The following is a 26,424-nucleotide window of genomic DNA, read 5'->3' as shown; positions in this document are numbered from 1 at the left end:
CAGAGGGACAGCCTTCTGGGACTTTAGATGGCAGCTGCGAGAAACTCGTCTTCTGTGCAGGGGCCCCCACGGTCCGCGGTCTCAAGTTGCTTCGCTTCTGCCACAGTGCCTGCGCCTGTTGAACTCCCCAAGTTGAGTTCCGGGTTCGGCACCATTTGAGAATCGGGTTTTTTCTGTCTCCTGTTTCTTTACAAGAGTGAGTCTAAAATAGGAATGCAAAGACAGACACACAGGCAGATTAAACAACAAATAGACTTCTTTGTGCCGTTTTATACCTCATCAGACAAAGAAGCTTTGTTTACACAAACCGGTTCTAGCTAGTTTAAACATTCCGTGCAAGGAGAAAGGGTCTCTACTGATAACACATTCTAAAGCATGCTTATAGGTGAAAGGTTATCTCCACCAGAAGCTTCCCCAGAAGTGAGTTACAGGAAACCATGCAGACAGGACCTTAAAGCAAAGGGGTCCCGGGCGCCCATGGAAGATTAATAGCATAGTGCTTTTCAACACCTATAACAGAAATAACATGAAAGCGTTTTACAATGGAGTCACTAATGCTAAATAATTACTGCAGTCATGAAAGGCATTTCAGTTACATTTCCACAACCCCTGGACCCTTTACATAGTATTGTCATACCACATAAAGGGCCAATTTCCTACATCCACTAACTGCTGTGGGAGCATAAATGTGATATTGATCAGCTGTTTTTCAATGCTGTGTCTTTGCCCTGATTTCATGAGCCATGCAGCGATACACGTAGGCTGGGTAAAAGTCTGAGAACTGTTTATGCTTTTAAGCTTCTCATTTGTTTTCAACAACTGATGGAGCAGATAGGTAAGAACTAGATAAGAAAGAACAATGAGACCAGATATTGAAACCGCACCTGTCCTCACACCGTGATAATGTATTAATGCTCTGCTAAGATCCCTCTTTGTGTTTGTAGAAAGCTTAACTTATGAAACCAACTGTCTGCACACACGTCTGACTCTGTTTTTTCAATGTATCTCAATGTAGTTCAAACAGTATATAAAGATTGCACCAGCTGCATCTGGCAGACCATACTTGGAAGCTGACCGAGTCCTATCTCTGAAGCTCGAGCTTAAAATAAACATACTTCCACTACTGTGTTTGACTGCTGTTTCTCCTTAACAGACATGTGTACCTGATTTGTGCATTCTCACTGCCATCCCCATCACAAAGCTGTGTCTACGCAGCTTGAGGCAACTTGCAACTGCTCTGTCTGAGAAATTAAGGCATCAATTTTGTATATGCTAAGCAATCATACGCACTGCAAAAGTACACCTGCTAATCATTTGAATGAGCTTGAACGAAAATATGCGTTAACTCACAGCCAGGGAAAGAAGATACAAGGTAGGCTATATGCTTGAGCAGGAACTGTTTATTCCACTACTAATTGTTTTTCCATTAATCTAAATCCTGACAAACTCAAAGGTTAATTCCACTGCCAATTACATTGCCTTTTACTTCAGCCTGACAAACTACAAACACGAATGGTCAACAAAGTAAGGATAGACCTCATGACTGCCAGTGTTCTATCACATACTCAGCTGAAACTTTCCACTTGCAACATAAACATTAGACATTTGAATTCTGCCCCATTGTTACCGGGTGCTGTCACAACCTCCACTAGGCTGGGGCAGTCCCAGTTACAAGGCTAAACACATATCAGCAAAACATTGGCGCACCATCTTTGCTTACATTCCTGTAGCTGACTAAACACTTGCGGGTGAGAACAAAGTGAATATCAGGGGAGCCTTTTCAAAACAATAAACTGACCAGCATTCTGCTTCTCAGTATAATGGACTACAAGAAGGTAATATTGTACATTAGCATAAAAATGCTCACCCCTAGTACTTCATACAGTTCTGATCACAAAACCAAAATGATGGTGTAGGAAGCTGGCTCTGTATATACTATCTCAAAGTGAGAGATAGTGTGCACAGAGTCCAAGGGTTCCCCTTAGAGGTTGATAGTGGCAAAATTAGATAATACTAATGCTCTATTTTGTGGTAGTGTGGTCGGGCAGTAGGCTTATCAGAGGGCAGTGTTAAGCATTTGTTGTACACACACAGGCAATAAATGAGGAATACACACTCAAAGACTTAACTCCAGGCCAATAGTTTTTATATAGAAAAATATATTTTCTTAATTTATTTTAGAACCACAAGATTCAAGATTTGAGATAAGTACATAAAAAGCAAGGTATTTCACACAGACAAGTATAGAATTTAGATTTAAAACAGTAGTACACACAGTTTAGGTTAAAATGGCAGTAAGCTATTTTAAAAGTGGACACTGCAAAAATCAACAGTTCCTAGGGGAGGTATGTTTGGTTAAGCTTCTCAGGTAAGTAAAGCACTTACACAGTCAGTCTCCTGGGCATAGGCAGCGCACCGTTGGGGGTTCAAGGCAACTCCAAAACCACAGCACCAGCAACTTAGGGCCGGTCAGGTGCAGAGATCAAAGGAGGGCCCAAAACACATATGCGCCAATGAAGAACAGGGGTGCTCCGGTCCTAGTCTGCTTACAGGTAAGTACCTGCATCCTCGTGGAGCAGTCCAGGGGGGTTTTGTAGAACACTGGGGGGGACACACACAACCCCACAAAGCACACCCTCAGCGGCACAAGGTCGGCCGGGTGCAGTAGGCAAAGTAGGCGTCGGGTTTGCTATTGAAAGCAATGGAGGGACCCGGGGGTCACTTAGGCAATGCAGTCAGGGCACAGGGGGGCTTCTCGGGCCAGCCACCGACTGGGCTAGGTTGAGGGCCACCTTCTGGTCACTCCTGCACTGGTAGGTGGTCCCTCTCGGTCCTGGGGGCTGCGGGTGCAGTGCTTGGTATAGGCGTTGGGTTACTTGTTACCAGGCAGTCGTGGTCAGGGGGAGGATCCTCTCTACAGGCGTCACTTTGGTGGTGCAGGGGGGTCGACTCAGGGTGCCCACGTCGTCGTAGTCACCTGGGAGTCCTCTCTGCAGTGTTGGTTCTCCTGAACTCGAACCGGGGGCGTCGGGTGCAGCGTGTGAAGTCTCACGCTTCCGGCGGGAAGAGAGAGTTCATTGAAAGTTGTTTCTTTGTAGTAAAGTTGTTGCAGGTTTTGAACAGTGCCGCTGTTCTCTGGAGTTTCTTGGTGCTTCTGGTTCAGGGCAGCCCTCTGAGTCCTCTGAGTCCTCAGAGGTTGCTGGTCCCTGTCGGATGTGTCGCTGTGCAGGTTCTTTGAGTCTGGAGACAGGCCGGTAGGGCTGGGGCCAAGTCAGTTGTCGTCTCCGTCGTCTCCACAGGGCTTTCAGGTCAGCAGTGCTTCTTGTTGTAGGTTGCAGGAATCTGATTTCCTGGGTTCAGGGTCGCCCTTAAATACTAAATTTAGGGGTGTGTTTAGGTCAGGGGGGCAGTAGCCAATGGCTACTGTCCTGGAGGGTGGCTACACCCTCTTTGTGCCTCCTCCCTGAGGGGAGTGGGGCACATCCCTATTCCTATTTGGGGAATCCACCAAACTCAAGATGGAGGATTTCTAAAGGCAGGGGTCACCTTAGGGGCTGTCCTGACTGTTGGGTGGCTCCTCCTTGTTTTCCTCATTATCTCCTCCAGTCTTGCCGCCAAAAGTGGGGGCAGTGGCCGGAGGGGCGGGCATCTCAACTAGCTTGGATGCCCTGGGGTGCTGTAACAAAACACAAGAGCCTTTGAGGCTCACCGCCAGGTGTTACGGCTCCTGAAGGGGGAGATGAGAAGCACCTCCACCCAGTACAGGCTTTGTTCCTGGCCACAGAGTGACAAAGGGACTCAACCCATGTGGCCAGAAACTCATCTGGTTGTGGCAGGCTGGCAGAAACTGGTCAGCCTAGCACTAGGAGTCCGACTGGTATTCAGGGGGCATCTCTAAGATGCCCTCTGGGTGTATTTTACAATAAATTCCACACTGGCATCAGTGTGCGCTTATTGTGCTGAGAAGTTTGGTACCAAACTTCTCAGATTTCAGTGTAGCCATTATGGAACTGTGGAGTTTGTAATTGAAAGACTCCCAGACCATATACTCTTTATTTCTACCCTGCTCTTACAATGTCTAAGGTTTTGCTTAGACACTGTAGGGGCATGGTGCTCATGCAACTATGCCCTCACCTGTGGTATAGTGCACCCTGCCTTAGGGCTGTAAGGCCTGCTAGAGTGGTGGCTTACCTATGCCACAGGCAGTGAGAGGTGGGCATGGCACCCTGAGGGGAGTGCCATGTCGACTTAGTCATTTTCTCCCCACCAGCACACACAAGCTGCGAGGCAGTGTGCATGTGCTGAGTGGGGGGTCCCCAGGGTGGCATAATACATGCTGCAACCCTTAGAGACCTTCCCTGGCCACAGGGCCCTGGGTACCAGGGGTACCAGTTACAAGAGACTTATCTGTGTGCCAAGGTTGTTCCACTTATGGGAACAAAGGTACAGTTAAGGGAAAGAACACTGGTGCTGGGGACTGGTTAGCAGGGTCCCAGCACACTTTCAATCATAACTGGCACCAACCAAAGGCAAAACATCAGGGGGTAACCATGACAAGGAAGGCATTTCCTTACAGTTGGGCTCTGGAATATTGCTGAGACAAAGGCTGGCAGGACATTACTGGAATCATCCTTGCAGCAAATCCTGCTCCACAAAGCAGCATTAAAAAAAAGAAAAAACATGCCACCCAGATCCATGTCATCATCATCATCATCATCATTTAACTTTATTTCGGTAAGTAAGAAAACATACCATAAAAGTACAGTACAAACAATGACAGTTAAATATTTAAAAAACACAGAAAATACATACACTGTAGAGAATTAAAAAATACAAGAAGGTTAAAATCCCACCGGATAAACAAGAATGAGTTTTTTAACAATAAAAGGGTCCTCTCGGCAAGGGGCCACTTCCCAAGATCCATAAATACTCAATAATATAATTAAAAAAAATAAAAAATAAAGACTTTATGCTAAGAGGAAAAATGTAAAATGTCATCACAAGTAAGTAGAAGTACATAAATAAGTATAAAAACTAACTACCCTGTATTTTTCTTTAAAATACCTAATCAAAGGCGCCAGATTGCTTCGAGACATTTTGCCACTGGAAAAACTACTTGGACAGATGGATCAGATTTTAGAATTCTCTCAGCATGAAGATGAGACCTGACACCAATAGATTTGCAAAGCGGGATAATCCAAAGGGCTCTTTTTTTGAAGTAAGCATGGCAAAAAAAGAAAACATGTGCAACAGTCTCTACCCTTTTACAACCCATCGGGCAAAACTTGGAACTATTGGTAGAACTAGGCCAATTGTACGTCAAAGAACATAAGGGGAGAGACCCTACTCTGAATCTAACGAAGAGAGCTCGCGCAAAAGGAGATAGTGCAATATCCATGAAGGGCTCAAGTTCATAATTACATTTGATTGATAAGAACTTGTCCGACATGGAGAGTGGGACAATCTTAGCAAATTGCATAATCTGGACATTGTGCCAAAAAGCATCCTTCAGAACCTGTGCAGCATTTTTGGGAATGGAGAATGGATCCATCCAGTAGGACCCTAAGCCTAGATGAGTTAGAGACTGTTTAACATAAACACACCATTTGGTTTTAGTGATAGTGTTATGGCCCACCAAGGGCAGAAGCCCGCAGCAAAATGGGGATAGAGCATCTGTTGACCAAAGTCGAATCCAGAATAACAAGGGCCTTAGGGCAGCAGTCTGCGAGATAGAAAAAAGGTTTAGATCCATTCGAATGGGCAAAGATGGAGTGCTGGAGGGAACTTTAAGCAGCATTTTCAAAAATGTATTTTCTGCCCTTGCCAAGTCCACCAGACTACAATGGCCCCAGAGCTCAGCACCATAAATGCTCCCCCCCCTAGCTTGAGCTTTGTATATTGCAAGGGCAGGGGACATTGCGAATTTGGGCGATCTAGAGGCAAATCTAACAATGCCGCCCGCCCTTTGCTTCAAGCACAGTAAGGATTTCTGGCGCTGAGCGTGCCAAAGATGTGAATCTTCCAGTTTGATGCCCAAGTAATCGAAGGTGCCCACTCTTTCCAGAGGGACACCTTCTAAGTACACCGGCCTCTTCATTCTGCCCCTATTATCCCCAAAGACCATGTATTTGGTTTTTACTGAATTAATTTCCAACCCTTGGTGCTTACAGAAGTCCATAAAACGGGAGAGCAGTCTTGAAAGGCCCATTGCAGTTCGTGAAAGTAACAGAGTGTCATCCGCAAACAAAAGGCAAGGGAACTTTTGCCCACCCACACTTGGAGCGTCACCATAAGGATCTGAAAGATATGGGATGCATGCATTGATGAACAATAAGAATAGAGTAGGCGCCAGAACACACCCCTGCCTCACACCGCGGGCTGTAGGAAAGGCTGGGGACAATTCGCCAGCCAAACCCCAACGAACTCTGGCATAATTGTCAGAGTAGAGATCTTTGATAATGTTAATCATAGGGCCCGGAATTCCAGTGGAGCTCAGAACCTCCCAGAGCTTGGCACGCTGGACAAGGTCAAACGCAGATTTCAAATCAACAAAGGCCACAAATAAGTGGCCTCGGTCAGCGTCAACGATCTTCCATTTGATGGTAATAAAACGGAAGACCTGATCGATGGTACTGACCTTGTCCCTAAATCCAGCCTGTAGATGGCTTAAAACCTGATTTTTCGATATCCAGTACTTAAGTCTAGCTAGGAGCTGGAAAGAGAAATTTTTTTGCAGGTTATCTAATAGACTAATTGGTCTATAGTTCCCTGGGGTGCTCTTGTCTCCTTTTTTGTGGATGGGAACGATAATTGCCATCTTCCACGAGTCCGGGTAAGAACGAGTTGTCAAAATGCTATTCGAAACCCTGTTGATATACCGGGTCCATACAGGTAGATCTGATTTATACAAATCCGAAGGGATACCGTCTGGACCGGGAGCCTTCCCTGTTTTTTGGGCACGAATAGCCAACTCTGTTTCTTTTAATGTGAAAAGCGAGACAGCAGAAAGACACAATGGAAGATTAGGAGAAGAGTTGTCCAGATCCGGGCAGAACCCATACAGATCCCTGAAATGAGAGAGACAGGTTTCTGCATCAATGTGACACTCAGGGGTGGGTGAAAGGGCAGGGTCTCTACGGGAGACCAGAGACCAAAAAAGTTTGATATCACGAGCACTGGCCGCCTCCGCCAGGCATTTCCATAGATTTTCCTCGTGTTTAAGTTTAGATGACTTACAGATAAAAACGTAATTACGTCTTGCATGTACAATGGCATCCCTATTCTTTGACTTTAAGGCTTTGGACAGAAGGCTCTTGGCCTCCCGACACTCCTTATCAAACCAGATCTATGTCATGTGAGGTCAGAATGCCATCCAGAATTTTTGATGCATTCACCCTAGACCAAGTGCTGAAAAGTCCATGTGATCCTCCCAGAGACTAGGAGGTAGGGCTCTGCTTGATTTAAGCCCCAATCCGCTTAAACTTTCTCAGTTGTCACTCGCCGGCAGTTGATGGATAAACTGCTGCGTGCACTGCTCCATTACTAAATACACCATCATAGTTTGATTAACCTATTGCTCATTTTCCCTGCTACCAATTACTCTTTGTCTGAACCCTTAATATGGAATGGCTGGGAGAAATTTACAAAGCTACAAACAATCAATTAAAGTACAGTTGTCCAATAGATCAGTTCAGTAGAGTCATTAAAGAGAGTTTTCGTAGTTTAAAATATTTATTAAGTAGCATAGTTTAAAAATAAAAAAAGTTACAGAAGGCCGCCCGCCCGCCCAGCGGGAAACCCCCTTCCACGAGGATGCCGGCTCCGAATGGAGCCGGCGGACTGGAAAGGGTGCGACGGGTGCAGTTGCACCCGTCGCGATTTTCAGTGTCTGCTATGCAGACACTGAAAATCTTAGTGGGGCCCTGTTAGGGGGCCCCTGCAGTGCCCATGCCATTGGCATGGGCACTGCAGGGGCCCCCAGGGGCCCCACGACACCCGTTACCGCCATCCTGTTCCTGGCGGTGAAAACCGCCAGGAACAGGATGGCGGTAAGGGGGTCGGAATCCCCATGGCATCGCTGCAAGCAGCGCCGCCGTGGAGGATTCCCTTCCCGTTTCTGACCGCGGCGGTCAGAATGCCCATGGATGCACCGCCAGCCTGTTGGCGGGGCATCCGCGGCACTCTGCCCTGGCGGTAGTCAACCGCCAGGGTCAGAATCAGGCCTTCAGTCTGCAACATTAACTTCAATTCTCACGTTTATCAATCTCATGTGCTTAAGGCTATCATACTGTTGCAATACAATTTCTCTCTCAGCCTCAAAACAATAGCTGCAGTGAAACTAATAACTTTGTCTTAGTCAATAGCTCTAAAGCTGATTGGCTCGCGCAAAGTTTTCTACACTCAAACCGGCTCTCCTTAGTTAGAGCAGTCAGCTCAGTGTGGCCACTCTAGAATACCGTCCCAATCATTCTATGACTCAGTTGTAGTATAATGCCCTCTGGTCATCTGTGACCCTCAGCTCCGACAGCAGCAGCGGCAGGAGGAGTAGTGGTCCAATGCAGAAGTCACTGTGGTCGTCGTCCTCTGCCCTTTTCCTAGGACAACTTTTATAATTACTTTGATTGCTACATTTATTAACATAACTATACATTTCTTGAGATGTTGCAGAGCTAAACAATGCTTCTCTTGATAAACAGCAGGGAATGGATACTCGTATTTCCTTTGACATGCATTCCTTTTCTTCTGCATGAACAATTTCTTGTGTTGCGACCTGGTTTTGTGAGTCGCAATTTGCGATTCGCAAAATCCAAATTGCAAGGAGATGCTGCAAAAAATCGCAAATTGTGATTTTTCGCAGAATGGCATTTTGCACATGCAAAATACCATTAAAAGAAACCAGGTGGTAACCTGGTGCAAAATTAAAAAATGCATTTTAAATTGTACATGTAAAGCACACATGCCCTTTTGGCATGTGTGCACCTTACATGTCCCCAAAAATGTTTTTGGGGTGTAGCAGAGGGGGCCTTAGGCCCCCAGCACCCTGGGGTTTTGCATTTCCAAAATTGCGATTTCTGAATCAGAAATCACAATTTGGGAAATCCAAAAAAATTGCAGATATGGGCCAACAGGCCCATAGCTGCGAATGGGGCCGGTATCTCAATTTGCGATTCGGTAATAGCATTCGCGATTTTTTTAGAAATCGCTATTACCGATTTGCAAATGTGATACATGGCACTTTGCGAGTCGGAAATAGCGATTTCTTAAAAATCGCTATTTCCAAATCGCAAAGGGCCGTGATGATACATCTGGCCCATAATGTTAAGCTTTCTATCATATGAGCGGATTGTTATTTTCTAAATACACGTCAGCGCATACAAGAGCAGTTTAGTAGGTGGGAAAGGATGTAGTTAATGCTGGTTCTTAAGACACTTTTGTAGCATCTTTCAAGTCATGAAGAGGTTATAGAAGAAACACTTAATAGAAGTATGTGCCAGCCTAGCGAGTTCTTTAAATCATGCAGCATGGGTTACTTAAAGTTCAGAGCATGCTCTTAAACGTTGAAGCAACAACAGTTTCTGGGTCTAGCAATCCAATCTCACGTTAGTAATTAGTAATTGGATTTTAATTTTTCTATTGGGGCCTTTATCAATGTATAAAGGTATTTTGAGTTTTAAGACAGTCAAGTGGCAGACTCTCAAATCAAATCAAATCAAATCATTAACATTTATAAAGCGCGCTACTCACCCGTGCGGGTCTCAAGGCGCTAGGGGGAAGGGGTTACTGCTGCTCGAAGAGCCAGGTCTTGAGAAGTCTCCGGAATGCGGAGTGGTCCTGGGTGGTCCTGAGGATGTTGGGGAGGGTGTTCCAAGTCTTGGCCGCCAGGTAGGAGAAAAACCTCCCACCCGCCGTGGAGCGGCGGATGCGTGGGACGGCGGCGAGCGCGAGGCTGGTGGAGCGGAGAAGACGGGTGGGAGCGTAGAAGCTGAGGCAACGGTTGAGGTATTCTGGTCCCTTGTTGTGGAGGGCTTTGTGTGCGTGGGTGAGACGGAAGGTGATCCTTTTGCTGACGGGAAGCCAGTGCAGGTGTCTCAGGTGTGCGGAGATGTGGCTGTTGCGGGGTATGTTGAGGATGAGGCGGGCGGAGGCGTTTTGAATTCGTTGCAGACGTTTCTGGAGTTTAGCGGTGGTTCCAGGGTAAAGGGTGTTGCCGTAGTCCAGGCGGCTCGTGACGAGGGCGTGGGTCACGGTCTTTCTGGTGTAGGCGGGGATCCAGCGGAAGATCTTTCGGAGCATGCGGAGGGTGAGGAAGCAGGAGGATGATACGGCGTTGACTTATTTGGTCATGGTGAGAAGAGGGTCCAAGATGAAGCCGAGGTTGCGTGCGTGGTCTGAGGGGGTCGGTGCGGTGGCCAGGGCCGTGGACCACCAGGAGTCGTCCCAGGCGGTCGGGGTGTTACCGAGGATGAGGACTTCCGTTTTGTCTGAGTTCAGTTTCAGACGGCTGAGTTTCATCCAATCCGCAACGTCCTTCATTCCATCTTGCAGGTTGGTCTTGGCGCTAGTGGGGTCCTTGGTGAGGGAAAGTATCAGTTGAGTGTCGTCGGCGTAGGAGGTGATGATGATGCTGTGTTTGCGTACGATGTCGGCGAGGGGACTCATGTAGACATTGAAGAGTGTCGGGCTGAGCGAGGAGCCTTGTGGGACGCCGCAAATGATCTTGGTGGGGTCTGAGCGAAAAGGTGGAAGGTAGACTCTTTGGGAGCGGTTGGAGAGGAAGGAGGCGATCCAGTCCAGGGCCTGGCCTTGGATCCCGGTGGAGCGGAGGCGGGTTATTAGGGTGCGGTGACAGACGGTGTCGAAGGCAGCCGAGAGGTCGAGGAGGATAAGGGCGACTGTTTCTCCGTTGTCCATCAGGGTTCTGATGTCGTCTGTGACTGAGATGAGGGCGGTTTCTGTGCTATGGTTGGCTCGGAATCCGGACTGAGAGGGGTCGAGAAGGTTGTTGTCTTCAAGGAACTCTGAGCTGCAGTACAGCACTGCCAGAGCAAAACAATTTTAGATTAAATGCAGCCTCATTCAATGTGCCTCCTGCTTGGTCACAGATGCACTTGAATGCGTGACTAATGCATTTTATTGAGATAGCGCAGACACGGGCACTAAAATGCGTTAGTCTGACACCTTATGTATTCGGCAGGGCTACACTTTTTTCAAAACTTCCCTCTGTCTAGTTTCAGAATGTTTGCATGTACGAAAATGAGGGCATGTATGTAGTTGTGACAATAGTAAGACAAACCTGCCTAATTAAACTTCAGATATGTCTCTGGCTAGTTGCCCGTAGTTTTGCCCTCAGCCAGTTTTGTGGTTATTACTACCTGCTTTTGATAGTTTAAATTCTCTACAAGTTTCGTTGCTTTTGCATCTGAACTTCTTTAGAATTCTACTAAGGACATGAAGGCGAGTATTATGCTTGCTTCTCGCTTGCTTTGCTTGTATAGCAGGCATCGTACAATCAACATAACTTCGAGGGTTACATATCGCATGAATCAGAATTAAACCACAATAGACCCCACCACCTACATCATTGCGGCAAAAACCATCGAAACAATAACGAATTTAGTCTTTAATAACACGGTCCGGTTTGCCGCAGCATAGCAGAACTTATATCAGCAGCTCGTCCTGCAATGTGCAGTATAAACTCCATCTTAAGATGGCTTCTTCTTGTACAAACACCGCCTATTCGAATATTGTGGTGCGCAAATGAATAGATACAAAAAACGGACGAGCTGACTCACTAGCGGATGAACTACTTTTTAGGGCCACAGAGCTTGATGGCCATATAGTTCTGGTCTTCTTTCTGAGATGGAGCAGCATTAAGATTTTAAGAACATTAACATTTACCGTTTTCCTTGAAATTGTAGGCTGTCGATATTCTTTCAAAAGAAAACGACCACATCTGTGGGTTTAAATACAACATCTGCGCAGCTTTCAAGCTATCAGCAAAGTTATTGCTACCAAACAATAAAGTGCACGATACTCGTATATACTGCCGTACACTTTTGTTTGGAATGTTGAGGTACTTATTAAAAATATAAAAATTCTTGCAGTTGTAGTTCGCGGTTCCTGCAATTCTAAGTCTGAGCCTGTGTTTGCGCGAATTAGTCCGTCTTCGATACCCCCGCTAAACGGGCATGCTCAGTTTAGTTTCCCGACAGTGCAGGCAGCGAGGCCGGCCGGCCGGCAGAGCACTGACTCTGTGTGCAATGGAGTCGTCCGGCTTCCAGGAATGGCTGGAACGGCGGCTAAACGCGCTGGAGATAGATAGCGCCGTGTACACGGCCTATATTCAGGGTCTGCTGCAGGAAGAGGAGAACGACGAGGACAGACTGGAAGCATTGCAGAGCGTCCTGTGTGCTTTCTTGGTGAGAAAGAGGGAAGAGGGGAGAGGGGGAAGAGGGTTTTGGAAAGTAGGCGGTGCGACTAAGAATAGACGTGGGCAAGAGAGGAGGCGCAAGGGGTGCAGGGTGAGTTAATAAAGGACAACACCTTTACAGCATAGTGCACTGTGAAAAATATGGCGGGTGCTGAAAAGGGCATGTATGATGAGAGGCTGGAACATTCTAAAACAGGAGTGAAAGGGAACAAATCCGGACGTGGTCGTGAAGAGTAATTTCAGTGTATAAATGGCCCCAAAGCATTGTGGAAGGGCACATTTCGGGTGGAAGAGGAACCTAAAGGGTAGAAGAAAGGGATGGAGAGAGCCAAAACATGCGAAAAGAGAGTGAGAAGGGCTTGCTTGGTCTTCTTTCTGTTTTTCACCCATACCGCCCTCTATTTAAGATTGCCTGTCTCATCATTTGATTTGGTTAAAGGCGAATGAGGCCACACCTAAAGATCAGCCACCTGCTGCTCATGATAGGCACCAGAGTTTCTCCTCTGGTCTTGACACAGCCTCTGATAGTGCCTTCCAGATCTCTCTCGCAGACTCAGTTAAGCTCTCTGAAATTTATGTTTCAGGCACCTTTCAGACCCTCCTTATTTGTCCGTGTTTTTGTAAGATCCTAAAGAACACAGTCAGTAATTGTACAATTATAGCATCACAACTTTTATGTAACGCACAGTTGTCATTTCCATCTCTTGTTGTTGCACATTTGGAAATATGTGCTGTTGCACATATTGATATTCATAAAATAAATGTGCTTCTTAAGAAATAGATAAGACAATCTTTCATGCAACTGTTTTCACAATTCACAAATGTGGTCCGTGACGATAATTGGAACAAGGGCCGCAGAGACAGGCGCTGAACAGTGCATGTTTCCCGCGACCGGATTGCCACAGGACAATTAAAAGCATTACTTGGAATAACGAGCACAATGACCTTCACGTTCTAAGCCTTGAGAAAGCCCCCGGCCCACAAGCCACTCAAAGGGCAAAACTCGTGCTGAAATTACAGCTGTACATGATTCAGTTACCTGCTGTATTAGATATATTTTCAAGGGAAATAACAGCTGTACTTGATACGTTACCATAGAGAAATACGACAAAATACGACATTGTTAACATCAAAAGGCTGTATTTGATCTATTACAAAAAAAAAAAAAACGTAAGCCAAAAGACAACAATATTTGTGAAGTGTAGAAATAGATGTATTGAGAATTCTTTTACAAAACATACGTTAATCTTGGCAAATGCACACACTGTAGTCGAGTTCAACTGAATTAAGAGGAGGAATTGGCCCAACCTTCATAGGAGTGTCATACGTTTCCTCGTGACAAATCGCTGAATACTAATTTTGAAGGTATTAAAGAGCAGGTTAGAGGTAGTCGGGCCTAAGATTATACATAGAGATAGATATATATTTGTCCGCCTGGTACACCAGACCTCAAAAATCAGAAAGCCAAACATTTGGTACTTTAGCAGCCTGGCTCTGTCCTTGCATGCCAGCTCGATTGTAGCTTTTGCTGGGGGCAACTAGGGGTGATCTCTTCCCACCTAGGTTGTGAATTGCACTTGCACCTATAATGCCAACCTTATACTCGCATCTTAACAGCAAAACGCTTACCTGGGAACTAGTCCCTAGCTGTACTTGCTCAGTCACTTGTAGTTTACCCCTTTAGAAGATTCTGACAAGGGACTAAGGGGGATTTCTGATGAAGCCAGAGCACAGCAGCGTGGGTAGATTCGATTTGTGAGCCGACGAGTGGGAAATCAATGTGCCAGAGAGTAATTTAATTGCAATTGCACATACAAGGTAGTTATGACTCATGGGGGGTGATGTATATTTGCTGGAAAGTTTAGTAAAGAACGATAGGGGGATTGTGCTGTTTTCCTGACCTCTTCTTATTTTCTCTAGATGAGTGCTATTACTTGGTGTAGAATATTGCATTAAAGAGAAGTGTGAACTTCACAGTCCTTTACCCACACTTGGTTAGGGGGTGAACATGTGTGAATGTTGCACAAAAAGGTAGAACAAAAGTTGGCCCAATTAAGTGGTTCTGGGAAATAAGTGAGTTGCAAAGAAAAGGAAGGGGTGAAGGGTTTGAAGGAGGTAATTACAGTGCACACATTCAGGATAGTTGTACATGATGACAAAAAGTGGAGCCCAAGTGGTCTGTAAAGGCACTACACAACGTAGGCCCCACCTACCCAAACATTCTCATCTCCTTCCACCAACCACCCAGACACCTCCTTTCTGCAGGACTCGTACCCAAATACATCCCACGCATACAGAGAACCAGAGCATGATGATGGGCATTCTATTACATCGCTCCTAAAGCATGGAACGACCTACCACTCTACACTAGAGAGTTTCGCAAGAAGCAGAAGACATGGTTGATCAAGTAACCAACCTAGCCTAGGCAGGGCTAGGTACATACACTTGCTCAGCACCAGTGGCGGCTTAGGGAGGGGGGCGGGCGGGAAACAAACAAACACACACACACACACACACACACAAACAAACAAACACACACACACTCTTTCACACATAGACATGCACGCACGCACCAAACATTCATTTTAAAAGTTCACACACACTCATTCTTTCATGCACGCACATCCATTAACACTAATACCATTCAAACATGCACGCACGCACCAAACATTCATTTTAAAACATCAACACACACACACTTATCTTCAGCCTCGAGGTCCCAGGAGGGCTGGGACTGCTGCCTTCCCTCAGCCAATGAGGGAAGGCAGCAGTCCCAGCCTCATCACATAGTGGGATGGGGCCAGTGAGACTGCTGACCCCACCCCACTCTGTGACAAAGTGTTACTGATTGACACTCGCCCTGGGCGCTTCAGGGCTTAAACCTGAAGCGCCCAGGGCGAGTGTCAATGGGTGGCGCTTTCCTCGTCACCCAAGGGAGGGCCTCGAGGCACCTTTGCTGAGCCGAGGAGGTCACGCCCATAGGAGCTGTGACCTCAGCCCAGCAAAGTTCAGCTCAGACAGCCAGGAGTCTACGCAAATCGAGCATGTCTCACTCCTGGCTCTCTGAGCTGAAAATGAAGAGTGTCTGTCAGGTTGACCTTTGTTCAGCCTGACACACTCTTCATGAGAGGCAAAAGGTGGGGGGGGAGGGGTGTGGTCCCTCCGCCCTAAAGGACGGGCCGCGCCTGCTCAGCATCAGGATACCTTTACAGGTGATCGAGTACGTTACAACTGTCCCTTCGCCTGCATTCAAAAGTAGAAGATATATGGACTTAGCCAGGCATCTAAACAACAAATCATAATAAAGAAAACCAACAATATATATACAATTCCATTCCCAGTCAAAGCTGCCACAATTTATTGGGGGTAAAATGCCCGAAAATCACTAGTGGATGCAGAATTTGCTCTGCAAGGTGCAAAATTCTACATGCGTTGCCCCGGTTCTAAGTTTAAACTCGGAATAGGAGGTATTTGTCAGGTCCAGTATAATACCTCATGCTTGTTTACTCCACTTGGACCCGGGGACTAAAACTCAATTTCCAAAGTTGAAGCTAAATTATTATTCTTGTAATTGAAAATGTGACTGCTGTAGTGTTTTCCACATAGGTTAAATAGTGGATGTGATAAATACTGAACCCTGCCAAAATTCATTGGCATGGGGGGGATGGTAATGCAATGTAAATACTGAGATATGCAAAATTCTATACAGTAGGCAACAAATCCTGCATTTTCTTGCCACATTTGAGTTAAAAGTCAAATGTGTCGTGTTTGCCTTACCTAGACCTACATTACGCGTTGTCTGCATAGTCTTGACTTCTGCACAAACCCCTGTTTGTATAGGATGTTGGAATTATTGGGTCAATAAAATACATATCCTGCCAAATTTTGGCAGGCCAAATTTGCTGGTATTTAACAGAGAACAAAAATCCTTGTAATTACCAGAACAAGTAGCAAACGCCAAAATTCCCATTATCCCCCAAAAGCTCGTAAAAATGCCTATATATATGTCTATATATTCCACCGGATTAAAAGAAAAAAAAGAAGAAATTCAACCCCCTGCGAAGTGTGATATTGCGCCCTCCAGTGGGCCACTTGTAATTAACTGCCGCATTGGTGTTTACCAGGACTACAAAATAACTCAACCCTCTGTTTTGTGCTTGTAATCTGAGCCCAAAAGGTGTGCTGGGGTACGAGGAGTCTTGATTTGCTCACAATATGCAAGCAAGTCTAGAAGTCCTGCTCAATAGGCATTACCAAATGCTGTTTTCAATTGTTTTCTTATAGTAAAATAAAATGTTTGCCACTTGCCACTTACTACTGAAAAGTAATTCTATGCAAACTGTCATGTTTTCTCTTCCTTAGTGCCCTGGCAACAAGCAGCCACATAAGACTACAAATAGCCATCTGCCTTCCAGTGTCCACGAATAGCCTGTGTAGCAAGTGGCTGTGCTGTACGACACCAATGAATCTTGTTTCAGCACATACCCCAGAGAGGCATCCATGTTTAATAAGAGTGCCCTCTCTCTAGACACGCCCACCTATCCGTTTTGTTTTCAGGTTGGAAATCCGCCTATCTCCCCTGCTTTTACTCTGGTGTAATCTTTTGTACTGTTACAGCTCAGAAGCCGTATTTTAATCCTTAGTAGATAAGAAGACATGTTTTTGACTCGCTTTGTAAAAGGATTACAACGTATGTTCCCTCCAAAATCCTTCATCATACCTCACTATGACCTGAACATAGTTTTGATCTTCTTGATGTGCTTGCCCTATAAGCCCTTGCACAACTGCCCGTTGAGCTCAAAACAGCCTTTCTTGTGGCCATTATATTGGCCAGGAGGGTTGGTGAACTGCAGGTACTTTAAGTGCAACCTCTTTACACATCTTTTTTCCAAGACAGACTGGTTTTGAGAACACATACCTCTTTCAACCCCTGTGGAGTCTGATATTGCGCTTTCCATCGTGCCACTTGAAATTAACTGCAGCGTTGGTGTTTACTATAACTGCCGAAAGTCGTAACACCTTTTCATGTAGGCCAGAGCATCACATTGCCTACCTTCTTTGCTCTGCCTCACTGTCCTTGCAGTGAGGAGGAGAGACTTCACCTGCTGGACCAAAAAAGAGCATTGTCATTCTACATTGATCATACCAGAGAGTTCAGAGTAGATGATCAGTACTTCATTGGGTTTGTCAGTGCGAAGAAAGGGAAGGCCATGCAGAATCGGACCATCTCGTGATGGATTGTGCTCTGCATTAAAATCTGCTATGCACTGGCCAAGAGCAATCCCCAAGGGCTATACAGGCTCATTCCACAGAGCCAAGGCTGCAACCACAGCTTTAGCTCGTGGAGTCCCTGTCCTGGAGATCTGTCACGCTGCCAAGTGGCATCTCTGCACATGTTTACCAAGCACCACTGTCTAGTCAGTGAGGTCTGTTGTGATGGGCACTTTGTCTGTTCAGCCCTGCAGGACCTCCTGGTCTAAATTTGTTCACAGTCCTACCTATGGGGAGGTAATGCTTGGGTATCTATTCTAAGGCAAGGAATCTGTGCCTAGGAGTCTCTATCACATGAACAAGTTATTACCTTTGATAGCTCTTTTTCTGTTAGAGACTCTATCTAGCTGCAGATTCCTTACAGGCCCTCACATCCTCCTTGCTCCGCGAAATGATTTTTCTATATAGGATAACCCTTATGACATTGTTCGTGTCTGCTCCCTGGTACGTTCGCAACCTTTATGGCTCTGCGCTTCTGGCATGCAAATGTTGCAAAAAGTAACTGATTTCAGGGTGCTGGGGTGATGATGTCTATATAGACACCACGCAGGCCACTTCCGGTGTGGACGACCACCTGCCGGCACACAGAAGTACTGCTGGAAAAGGTTCCGGTTTAACGCTTAGGGAGTATTCTATAGTAAGGAATCTGTGGCTACATAATGTCTCTACCAGATATGGCGTTACCGAAGGTGAGTGACTTGTTCAGAAGGCCTTCACAAGTGAATTCAGTTCTCAAAAGTTCTGTGATAGACAAGCATTTTGGTGATGTTTACTCTCTCTGACAAACCCTGGGGGTAGATGATATACACTTTTATAATCCTTGTAGACCCTCACAGGAGGAATTGTATATTAATTTTCCAACTGTAATTTTGTACATATTTGTAATGTTATGACTATATGCATGACTGTTGATTTATGGCCTAGCTTATGCACAATACAGTAGGCCCTAGTTGGTTATGGCATAAAGCCAGTGATAAAGCATATAGGCCTGTTTGGCTCATTGGAAAAGTTATGCCAGGTACCATAGATCTGATCAGTGTATTATGAAAAGTCATGACGAGGGCAGTAAGACTAACTTATTAATTGTGAAACGCATGTGACGAATAATAGACTTAGGGGTGGATTGGTATTAAACTGTGTTAAAACTGTTAGACAGGATATTTTGTAAGCTAGAATTGGGTTTTCTGATTCAAGTCTGCCTGTTGGGAAGATAGTGATTTTAGCACCGCAAACCCTTTGTTGATGCCATTTTCAGGGAAAAAACACAAGCCTTCTTCTGCAGCCTGTTTTTAAAAATAAATAAATAAATTTTCGTTGTATTTTGACTAATTTCTTGGTCTCCTTCAGGGGAACCCACAAACTCTGGGTACCTCTAGAATCCCTAGGATGTTGGGTGGGGGGGTGCGGGGGGGGGGGGACGCAAATTTGGCGTGGGTAGCTTTTGTGGACAAAAAGTTATGAGGGCCTAAGCGCAAACTGCCCCAAATAGTCAAAAAAAGGTCTGGCACCCAAGGGGGAAAAGGCCTGGCAGCGAAGGGGTTAAGGATACCACAGTGCAAATCTATAGATATGAGATTTTTCAACACAATTTTGGGACATACCCCATTTTTACTATTTTTTGTGCTTTCAGCCTCCTTCCAGTTAGTGACAGAAATGGGTGTGAAACCAATGCTGGATCCCAGCTAAATATTTCTGAAAAGTAGACAAAATTCTGAATTCAGCAAGAGGTAATTTGTGTAGATCCTACAAGGGTTTCCTACAGAAAATATGAAATGAAAAAATATTGAAATTGAGGTGAAAATAACAGCCATTTTTCTCCACGTTTTACTCTAACTTTTTCCTGTGATGTCAGATTTTTTTAAAGCAATATACCGTTACGTCTGCTGGACTCTTCTGGTTGCGGGATATATAGGGCTTGTAGGTTCATCAGGAACCCTAGGTACCCAGAGCCCATAAATGAGCTGCACCTTGCAATGGGTTTTCATTCTAATCTGGTTATACAATTGCTGAAATATAAAGAGTGAAAAATAGGTATCAAGAAAACCTTTGTATTTCCAAAATGGGCACAAGATAAGGTGTTGAGAAGCAGTGGTTATTTGTACATCTCTGAATCCCGGGGTGCCCATACTAGCATGTTAATTACAGGGCATTTCTCAAATAGACGTCTTTTTTACACAATCTCTTACGTTTGAAAGAAACAAATGTAGAGAAAGACAAGGGGCAATAACACTTGTTTTGATATTCTGTTTTTCCCCCAAGTCTCCCGATAAAAATGGTACCTCACTTGCGTGGGTAGGCCTAATGCTCGCGACAGGAAATGCAACATGGACACATCAGATTTTTACATTGAAATCTGACATGTTATTTGCAAAGTGCCTACCTGTGGATTTCAGCCTTTAGCTCAGCTGGCACCTAGGGAAACCTACCACACCTGTGCATTTTTGAAAACTAGACACCTAGGGGAATCCAAAATGGGGTGACTTGTGGGTCTCTCACACACCTCAAAATTTAGCTTTAAAAAAAAAACACTTTTTCCTCACATTTCGGTGACGAAAAGTTCTGGAATCTGAGGGCAGCCTCAAATTTCCTTGCACCCAGCGTTCCCCCAAGTCTCCCGATAAAAAATGATACCTCACTTGTGTGGGTAGGCCTAGTGCCCGTGACAGGAAATGCCCCAAAACACATCATGGATGCATCAAAATGATCAAATACAAAACTGTTTTTTGAAAGGGGGGTGGGCACCTGAGTTTTTGGTCCTGGGCTCAGTAGCCATATAGGGAAACCTACCAAACCCAAGAATTCCTGAAAACTAGACACCCGAGGGAGTCCAGGGAGGTGTGACTTGCATTGATTCCCCCAGTGTTTTCTTACCCACAAATTTCCTTCCATCCAGCATTCCCCCATGTCTCCCGATAAAAATGATACTTCACTTGTGTGGGGGCCCAGTTGCCTGCAACAGAAAAAGGCCAAAAACCTGTAGAGATTGAGGGGATAGCACAGCGAGTTGGTAAGCACATATTTCTCTTTTATACATCTTTAGGCTGCCTCTGCTTTGGGGACCCACACAAGTGAGGTATCATTTTACTTGGGAGACTGAGGGGAACGCTGGGGAGTAGGAATTTTGTGCCTGAGGTGATCCTACAAGGTGATCCTACAAAGAAAAGTCAGGAAAATATGCTTTTTGTTAAGCAAATTTTGAGGTTTGTAGAGGAGTCTGGGTAAGAAAATGTTGGGGGATCCACGCAAGCCACACCTCCTTGGACTCCTTGGGGTGTCTAGTTTTAACAAAATGTCTGGGTTTGGTAGGTTTCCTTAGATGAAGGCTGCACCTGGGACCAAAAACATAGGTGCCCCCTCCCCCCCAAACACAGGTAGTAACGTAATATATCATTTTGATGTGTCCACGTACTTCTGTGATGTTCCAAACACTAAAATTGGGAAAAGAAACACACTTAGGTTATGTTACAGGGATGTGGAATTCCTATCGCCCGACGCCCGGGACATCTTGTTTGGGGTCAAGGGCAACAAGTTTTTATGTTTACTTTGTCCTTGGGACAAGTAGGCCCAACCCTCTGCAGCACAAACCCTTTGGCTGCCTGTTTACAGAGAGTGGAACTCTCTACAGTTGAGGTAATGTGTTTCCAAAAGATAATGCTGTTCGAACTTGTATTTATGGTTCATTATTTGAAAACCTTCATTATTAGGGTGAGTGCTGTAAATAAATGTTTTAAGGTCACACTTCACTACTGACGTTGGTTCCAGTGCAAATAAAAAAAACGTGTATACACATGTTTGAAAAGTTTAGGCTATGAGGTTAAGTATAATGCTCCCAGAATGCTCTCTGATTAGATGCAAATGAGGTGTCATTTAGTAAAATGTTTTGATGCATGCTAGTATTTCCCAAAAATATTTCTATTGGAAAATCAGTGTAACCATTTTCAACACGATTATGGGAAGCATGAAAATAAACAAACACTGACAAAGCCAACTGATCTGACATATTTTTATAAGTCTTTTAGTTTCATCAATGCGTGTCTTGTTCTGACATGGCTTTTGTAACACTTTATTGTTGTGGGAGCTACCAGGCCCTCAACATTGTAACAAACACTGGCAAAAAAAACAAAAAACGTTTTTGAACTCTAAAAGCACACGTTGCCACCAGTGGCATAACAAAGGCCCCGCAGCCGCCCTCCAGGGGGCCCCTTCAGCACAGCACCTACCCTGAGTGAGTCTGGAGAGGGGGCTCCTCCATGTTCTTTGCAAAGGGGCACCCTCCAGTTTCGTTACGTCACTGATTGCCACTGTAGTTCCTGACACTGAACAAAACTACTTTGTGTGCCAATATGCTCCTTGTGGAAGAGAAGAATGCGATCACTCACAGTAAAGCCAGCCGAAAGAGAGAGAAATAGAAGTTTAATAAAAACAAAATGTCTTTAACACCAGACCTAATTAGGGACCAAGACCCACATGTAGGTAGCTTTTTGCATGTCGCAAACAGCGACTTTCGCTGTTTGCGACGTGCAAAAAGCACATTGCGGTGCACAAACCCAGTTTTGCGATTCGGTAACCTGGTTACCGAATCGCAAAACGGGTTTGCGACTCGCAATTAGGAAGGGGTGTTCCCTTCCTAATTGCGACTTGCAGTGCAATGTAGGATTGTTTTGCGAACGCGGGCGCAAACCAATCGCAGTTTGCACCCATTTTAAATGGGTGCTAACACTTTCACAAAAGGGAAGGGGTCCCCCTGGGACCCCTTCCCCATTGTGAATGTCACTAAACATTTTTTCAGAGCAGGCAGTGGTCCGTAGGACCACTGCCTGCTCTGAAAAAATGAAACGAAAACTTTTAATTTTTCGTTTTTGTAATGCATCTCGTTTTCCTTTAAGGAAAACGGGCTGCATTACAAAAAAAAAAAAATGCTTTATTGAAAAGCAGTCACAGACATGGTGGTCTGCTGTCTCCAGCAGGCCACCATCCCTGTGAGGCCGCCATTCGCAAGGGGGTCGCAAATTGCGACCCACCTCATGATTATTCATGAGGTGTGCATTTGCGAAGCCCTTGCGAATCACAGATTGTGTCAGGGACACCATCCTACATTCGGATTGCGAGTCGCAAATCTGAACCTACCTACATGTGGCCCCAAATTCTTAAAGAAAGTCACAAAAGTGCACCCATGGTATATGTCGTACCCCTATAAAATATTTGTGAACTGTATTTTAGCATGGGTAAATACACATGTGTAGATTTGCTCATGTGAAAATCTATTGAGCATTTGCAAGTTCATTTTCCCTCCAGCCACTTTCTTCCCAACCCTGGAAGAAGTTCTAATTCTGCCATTGTCAGGAGTAAATGTCCAACCTTTCTTATTATGGGAAAATATTAGAGAGAAGCTGGTGAAGATCTTTAAAACATGCAGGTTAGTAGGTTTGCAGACTCAAAGGCATTCCAGCCCTGGAACTATTGCTTACTGCTTCCTCCAGCCCCAGTATGCAGATCTGCAGAAAGGTGGAAAAATAAGGAAATTGCTACAGTAGGGATTGAAACTGCAAGTATTCAAGCCCTACTATGGTAGTAGCCCTGGCATAATCAGAGAGGCTATTATCAGAGCTCTTACATAATGAGATTGCTGCCATAATTTGGCTCCACACTACATGGCACCAAAGGGACAAGTAGATTTGAGAAGCAACCTGTCCCGTGGACAAGTAGATATTTTAATAAATTCCACACCCCTGTGTTAAAAAGACCCCTCACCCACCAACCAAGTTGGTGGCATGCTTCATCATCGGGGCCCCACCTGTGACACGCTAGGTGCTGCGACGCCTGATTACAGCGGAGCAGGTCTTGTCATTTTTACCACACATACTGGTTGGATTTGGCATGAGGATGAGTGATGGTTCAGTAGATCAAATTTTATTAACGAGACATTTCACAAAAATGAAATGCACTGTTAATAACTGAAAGGCCAAAAAACTGAACCAATGACTCACAGCTCGTGAGCTGTAAAGCCGCGTCAAGGCACCAACCATTTTACAATCCATTCACACACCTTTCATACACGACCATTCACGCCGCCAGCCACGGGCCCAGCATATTACAACACTTGCATCAACCGACAGCGCCACTCAAGAGCGCATCACTTACATATGCCCACATGCCTGATACAGCAATCACACTAGCTGATGGGAGTGTGTGGACTGACGTTTGGCTGGCACCGCCAGCCATGCGCCACGCCACGCACACCACCAGGACAAGCGCCACCCCACGCACACTGCCAGCCAAGCGCCACCATACGCACACCACCATCACTTTTATTTTGTTTATAAACAACAAAGAAACCACTAACTAATTATAAAATAAGTACAAAACTACAAACGCTCTAACTGAAAACATGACATAAATGTGAAACTGAACATCAGAAAATGTAAAACAGGCAGTTTACGCTCACGGTATTTCCCCCAATTTTATTTGGGTGTGGTAACTCCTGAAATAGCTGGCCACACACAGCCCAGGCTTTGAAGGGAAATCGGGGCAGTACAATAAGGCTCTCTATCACTGACTCCTGAAATTTAACAAATTTCATCCTTGACTCAGGTGAACAATCCTTGAACACAATAAAAGCATTAAAAGTTGCCAAATGAAATAAATGTAGGGCCAACTTTTTATACCACATGTAAGACCTACGAAAAGCAGTGTAAGGTTCCAACCTCTGATCTATTCTATCAACACAACCCATGTGCTTATTGTAGTCCAGAATGCACACAGGTTTGCGCACTTCGGCACCCTGACCCCAAACAGTCACAGGGGAACTACTCTCATCATGGATAGTAGATAGCATATACACATCCTTCCTGTCTGAAAATTTCAGAGCTAGCAGCTCATTATTCCGCAAGGCACTGCCCTGCCCCCTCTCAAGTTTTTTTTTTTACAGACAAGTTCCGGTTGGAACGGATTGTGCGATAAGCAACAGTGTTCACTCTAAACAACTCCTTGAACAACTGCACTTCAGTGTAGAAATTATCTACGTACAAATGGTGACCTTTTGTTAAACAGTCATCTACCAAGTTCCCACACAATTTTCTCGCTAACTCCAAAAGTGGGCGGACCACTGGGGGGGGTCAATACTGGAATCCCTACAAGTGTAGACCTGGAAATTATACACATATCCTGTACTACTTTCTGACAGCATATACAATTTAATTCCTTACCATGCCCTCTTACTAGGAATGTACTGCTTAAAAACCAAATGCCCCTTGAATAGGACCAAAACTCGTCCACACCTATCTCTTTGCCTGGAACATACACCTCTGAAAACCGATCTACAAAATGATCAAGGACAGGCCTGATCTTAAAAAGATGGTCTCAATCGGGGTGATCTTGTGGCAAGGCTAAAGTATTGTCTACAAAATGCAGCATACGAAGAAGAAGCAAATAGCGATTACGAGTCATAGTTGCAGGAAATATATCCGTTGCCATCAAGGGACTAGTAGACCAATAAGAAGTGACGGCTTCCTTATCAACCTCATCAAAAAAGTAAAACCTAAAAACTTTCATCTTCCAGATTTGTGAGAACCCACTGGGTAGCTCTAGACTGAGGCCTAAGGCTGGCAGCGTTGTCCTTGAAATATTGTTCCGCATAAAATTAGTCTGCTCAACAATCTCTTCCAAAAATACATTGTCCATAAACAAGTGAAAGTAATTGACTGGCAAAATGTTTTCCGTATTGACTCTACACCCTGGGAGACCAGTAAATGCAGGTAACTGTGGCTGCTCCATGTTTGGGGCAATCCAGGTGTCAGGTCTTCTAATGGGAAACCCTTTAGCCCCAGGCTGCTGCACTCTTGGCACATCAATGTCCTCCTCTAAAACAGGCCCTTCATCTGCACTGAGAGTGGCTTCCTCATCAGAAGAATCCTCTCAGACAGAAAACTCACTGCCAGAATCTCTCACTTCCTCCTCTGCCTCAGATGCAGAGTCAGTCTTATAATCATGGTCAGAAGATTACTCCAAAAGGATGCCAACAACCTGCTGAGCGGTCACTCTGCGGCTAGCCATGATCCTTTCTAACAACAAATGGATTGGCACCAACAACCAGCACTGTCCAAAATACGTAATAAACAAAGTGTAGCTTTATCACAAAGAGTTATGTACTAAAAAACTATACCACTCAATTGCTTGAAAAAGCTAGACTCACCAGCAACTACTCTGCACAGACACAGCAATCACCAATGATATCCCTCTAAAAAGAAAAAAGCACAAATATCCTTGTGCACAAATCTAAGGACAATTTCACACCCAATCCTGCATTTAGTACACCACCTACAAACATGTCATTCGTGCATGTCAACAATACTCCTTTTGAGTAAATTGCTTTTACTTACCTAAAACATGCAACTATGCAAACCGCAGGACAACTACTGCCAAAATCGCAAGGATCCACAGCAAAGAAAGCAAAGGCTTTGAACTAGAACAAAAAAGAAGAAATAAACTGTTATAACCACAAATACAAATACTTCACCAGTTGTCAAACACCCCGCCACCAAGAACGTAGAAATTTTCCCTGGTGCCTAAGTGGCTTCTGCCCCCCTTGGGGGCAGATGGGCCTAAAAAAAAATAGGCCGTTCTGCCCCCAAGGGGGACAGAAATGGCCATCAGTAATGTGCCCCCCTTTGGGGGGCGACCCTTGCCAAAGGGGCTGCCCCCCACGCAAAACACACACACGATCC

General features: G+C 45.1%; 1 protein-coding gene across 1 annotated transcript in view; it reads left to right on the top strand.

Moving 5' to 3' along the window:
- The first annotated feature begins 12,174 nt into the window (after positions 1-12,174).
- The window catches only part of CCDC43 (coiled-coil domain containing 43), a 71,036-nt gene continuing 56,786 nt past the window's right edge, over positions 12,175-26,424 (top strand). Inside the window, exon 1 of the mRNA XM_069237922.1 lies at positions 12,175-12,419. Coding sequence (XP_069094023.1) covers positions 12,189-12,419 — 231 coding nt within the window. The 5' untranslated portion in view covers positions 12,175-12,188. The remainder of the gene's footprint in view (positions 12,420-26,424) is intronic.

This window comes from Pleurodeles waltl, chromosome 6 (genome assembly GCF_031143425.1).
Source record: "Pleurodeles waltl isolate 20211129_DDA chromosome 6, aPleWal1.hap1.20221129, whole genome shotgun sequence".
NCBI classification, from domain to species: domain Eukaryota; kingdom Metazoa; phylum Chordata; class Amphibia; order Caudata; family Salamandridae; genus Pleurodeles; species Pleurodeles waltl.
This window is presented reverse-complemented; position numbering and strand designations above follow the sequence as displayed.